Consider the following 4,335-nt stretch of genomic DNA (forward strand, 5'->3'; position numbering starts at 1 on the left):
ACTAACTTAACGTAAATAATATACTATGTCTCGTTTACGTTTACGTTACGTAACTAATTAACTTAACTTAATTAACGTACGTACCTACGTATAGCTATATATATATATATATATATATATATATATATATATATACATATTATGGGCGGATCATTTGTGGACACATGCGCATGCGTTTTTCTCGCTACAATAGTGCGCGAAATTTACTTAATGGTTTTAATGTTTTTAAGCAAGTGCAATGAAATACTTGTTAAAAAATTTTAAAAAGATCCTGCTCTGTCCTTACTATGTGTGAAAAGTTATTATTATATGCAAAAAAATATATCGCATCGAATAAGCCTAATTTTATTAATTTTTGAGATGAGATGTAGCTAAACTATACAATTATCGTTTTTTTTTCGAATTATTTAAATTTTAACAGTTACGCAAATTTTTGTATAAATCAGCTATCTTTATAAGCTATATAAAGATATTTGCATGATACATTGACGAGATATGATTATCTCATCAATGTATATGATTATCTCATCAATGTATCATGCAATATATTACTTCGCCAAGGAATAGTATTGATAACACGGTTGACGTAAAACGTTACCATTAGTGTCATGATAATTTGTTAGCGTTGTCTGCAGTTCCGTAAATAGCTTGTAGCACTAAATAGCGTCTCCTCGAACGCACTCAATTTATGTCTCCGTATATGCAAGTATCCAATAATTTTATAACTGGAAAGTATCTATATATATTTTTTATTTACGAGCATTTGTAAAATTCAGTAGAAAAGGATGCGATTGCGCATATATTTATAAAATGCATGAGAAGGAGAAGAAACGTAGGAAAATAAATAACATATCAATTGAAAATATAGTATATTGTGTATTTAATTTTAAAAGCTAATATTACCAATGTAACGATCTCACATAAGTTTTGACTTTATCCGCAACACAGCCTAGTTCCATGCCTCAAAATAGATTTGTATATTATCAAACATATTTTAATATGCTTTGATTGATAATATTTATGTTATCAATTTCTTTGTATTTTCATAACATATTAATGATTATACTCATCAAATAAATTAAATACGTAAATTAAATATGTAAAAATAATTTTATTTCAAAATATAAGACATTAAAATTACAAAAGCATTTATGAACGTTAGTCCATAATGGCTAATTTAACAAAAATAAATTTTGCATCTTACTTCTAATTTTTAAATTACTTCTTTGCCCTTTTGTGTTTGAAGTATCAAATTAAATATTGAAGATTAAATATAAAAATAGCAAGCAAAAAGAATAGAAAAAAGAAACTTAAAGTATTCCTGAATTTATCAAGTTAGATTTCAAAATTATTTCTCTATAACTGACGATAATTTCTGTGCAAAAGTGAATTGAATTTTTGATGCTTTATGTATGTATGTATATATATATATATATATATATATATACACTATTATTTAATTATATTATTTCGTTGTGTCCATTTTAGTGCATTTTTAATTATTAGTGAGCGTTACCCTTACTAAGAAAGCTTGCAATTAATTGATATTCTGGCATTGTGCGCCTTCCATAAAAATGCTTCGAATGTGTTGATTTGTATGCATTATGTCTATTGATATCGTGTTTTGTATCAACATGCGATTCATAAGACAGGAGCAAATTTTCTTTCCGTCCTTCACAAAGAACTTTTGTGGTTAAGCATAAAAGCCATTGCATAATCTGTACGATATATAAAAGTTTTGTATTAAATAATTTAATACCATATAAATATATAAATAAATAATTAAATACCAAATAAATATTCGATTTAATAGATCTATTATGTATATTTGTTGTATATATTTACCTCATTGCTGGATGGTAATCGTCCCTCACTTTTTTTTAGCCATGAGCTAGGTGCCCATAGATACAATTGCATTACAGTTGCCGCTAATTCGCTATCGAGTCGCTATGCAAGTATTAGAAAAAAGTTTTAATATTTTTTTTTCTATACAAGATTACGATTTTAAAACTAGATTATATTTTTGAGCAAATTGTTGCTTTTTTACAAACCTTATACACATTTCTTGACAACGCATTTTTTATGACAGTATTGATAATAGATGGGAGACTGTCTGGCAAAGCAGGAAGTTCATTTTCAGTATAATTATAATTATTTAAAATAGCTTTTTCATCCTTTTTGCCATGAAATGGATTTTGCATTCCAAATATTTCGTATGCTATAGTTCCTACTGTCCAAAGATCAGCTTTAGTATAATTTATACTAGTAAAAGGACCTGGTTCCGCTGTTATCACCTCTGGTGCCATCAGTGCAATATTACCGCCTTTATCGATATCATGAGAATTATAAGGCAGATATAACCCGTGGGTTTTATCGGCCAGACAACAACCAAAATCTGTCACAACTAGAGACGGAGAATTATCAGTCTCTTCTGACAGATCGAGTAAAATGTTGTCACTTTTCAGATCTCTAATTTGTAAACATTAATAAAAAAAGAAAAGAATCTAAGATAAATCTCGTCGATTTATAGAACAAATATCATTGCATGTAATTAATATAAGATAGCAATGATAGAAAGATATTCAATCTTACCGATGTGCTACGCCATTTGCATTCATATGAGCTACTGCTTCTAAAAGCTGAGCGAATAATAATATTGATACTCTCATATCAACGTTTCGACTTGTTATATATTGTTTCAAAGTGGTGTCATATCTAAAAATAATGCGACATGTTAGATATCGTGAGAATATAAGTGTAACTTTGTCCCATTAAAAAAAATAACCTTTTCATCACCAAAAATAAACTCATATTTCTGCCTGATCCTTGAGGATTAATTCTACTTGGTAAAGCATCAGGATACATTCTCCAAGAACCAGGTAATACTGGTATCATGTCGGTAAAGACACAATACATTGCCACAATGTTTGGATGAGATGGTAGTATGACTTTATTTTCTGTTAATTTTTGCTCCCAAGTAGTCAAGTTATCATTTCTATAATGTTTCCTAGCCGGTACTGTCTCCTTATACATTGCATTTAGAATAGCAGCAGCATTGGATTCTGCATCATAATTGAACATCATTTTTACAGCTAATGGAAACTCATTTGCATCTTTTGTTTTCACTTCAATATCCATTAAATCATCTTCATCCCGCGTATTTACAAATCGTGCTGCATATACAGCAGCAGAACAACCTTTAGCAATTATAGGTCCCATTACAAAATTTTGTAAAGTTACAGTATTCTCATCAGTATGAACGGTTTGACAGTCTTTAGGCATATAATGCCATTGTAATTTCGAAACTGCTTCCTAAACATAACATACTATATCTTAGATTACATTTCATAAGCTAAGAATGGTAGTAACATAACATTTCTGTATTATTGGATTGTCTGGAAAGTTCATGCCGATGTTGAAGGAAAATTGAAACGCAGAAAATTTTAATTTAATAAATGTATACTAAAATTTAAATTTTAGTCGGCACGAACTTTCCGGACAACCCAATATATTAGGTAACATATTTGTGAAAAATGAGCTATTTCTCAGTATTTAGACTAAAATGCATTTACCCGAATTTCCCAACATACTCCTTCCAGTTCATCATCCTTTGTCAATATTCCTGTACCTGATGCTAATGAAATACCAACAAGAGCAAAAAATGGCGCAGAATCACCAAAAACAAGTCTACTTGCTGTACGTCTTCGTAAATCTGCTGCAAGACTATTGGTTACCCTTTTCAAAATATTGTCAACAAAGATACGCCGAGCATGTGTTCCCAAATAACCAAGATGTCTTCTTGTATTCCATACATTGCCAGTTTGACAAAGACCACTGTTCTGGGATTTGTCTGTCATGAACATAAACATAAAACTGTTATATACAAATTAACATTTTTATTGGATCATATGTTACTAACAGCATACAAAATTTATAGATCAAAGATAAAGCAAAATAATGGTATATAATAGAAAATAAAATATTGACAAACCGTCCACATTTATTACACAAAACCAATTTATAATGATGCTATTTTCATAATCATTCATGCTCTAATAAAATGTACCTTCCAAGTGACACAAATGACACAGTGTGACACAATGGATCATTACATCCTCGTTTGCCAATGTTAAACAAAAATGACATAATCATTGTGTTGCACTGTTGCTTGTTGGAAGGCACACAAAGTTATATCATATCTGAATCACAACAAGAATACATATATATTTTTAAAAAAGATTACTCAAAGATAGAAGAGTATAATTTTTTAAATGCATTAAATATTTAATAAAATATAATTTCTAGAACATAATTTCTATTGATAATTCTTATTAA

General features: G+C 29.2%; 1 protein-coding gene across 1 annotated transcript in view; it reads right to left on the reverse strand.

Annotated features, from left to right (window-relative positions):
- Positions 1–1,502: 1,502 nt before the first annotated feature.
- LOC105622703 (serine/threonine-protein kinase PINK1, mitochondrial) overlaps positions 1,503–4,335 on the reverse strand; it is a 3,299-nt gene continuing 466 nt past the window's right edge. The window contains exons 2-7 of the mRNA XM_012204116.1: positions 3,573–3,850; positions 2,786–3,312; positions 2,593–2,715; positions 2,052–2,469; positions 1,846–1,947; positions 1,503–1,718 (exon numbers count right to left, since the gene is read on the reverse strand). Of these exons, the coding sequence (XP_012059506.1) occupies positions 1,503–1,718; positions 1,846–1,947; positions 2,052–2,469; positions 2,593–2,715; positions 2,786–3,312; positions 3,573–3,850 (1,664 nt within the window). The remainder of the gene's footprint in view (positions 1,719–1,845; positions 1,948–2,051; positions 2,470–2,592; positions 2,716–2,785; positions 3,313–3,572; positions 3,851–4,335) is intronic.

This window comes from Atta cephalotes (genome assembly GCF_000143395.1).
Source record: "Atta cephalotes unplaced genomic scaffold scaffold00048, whole genome shotgun sequence".
In the NCBI taxonomy this organism is placed as follows: Eukaryota; Metazoa; Arthropoda; class Insecta; order Hymenoptera; family Formicidae; genus Atta; species Atta cephalotes.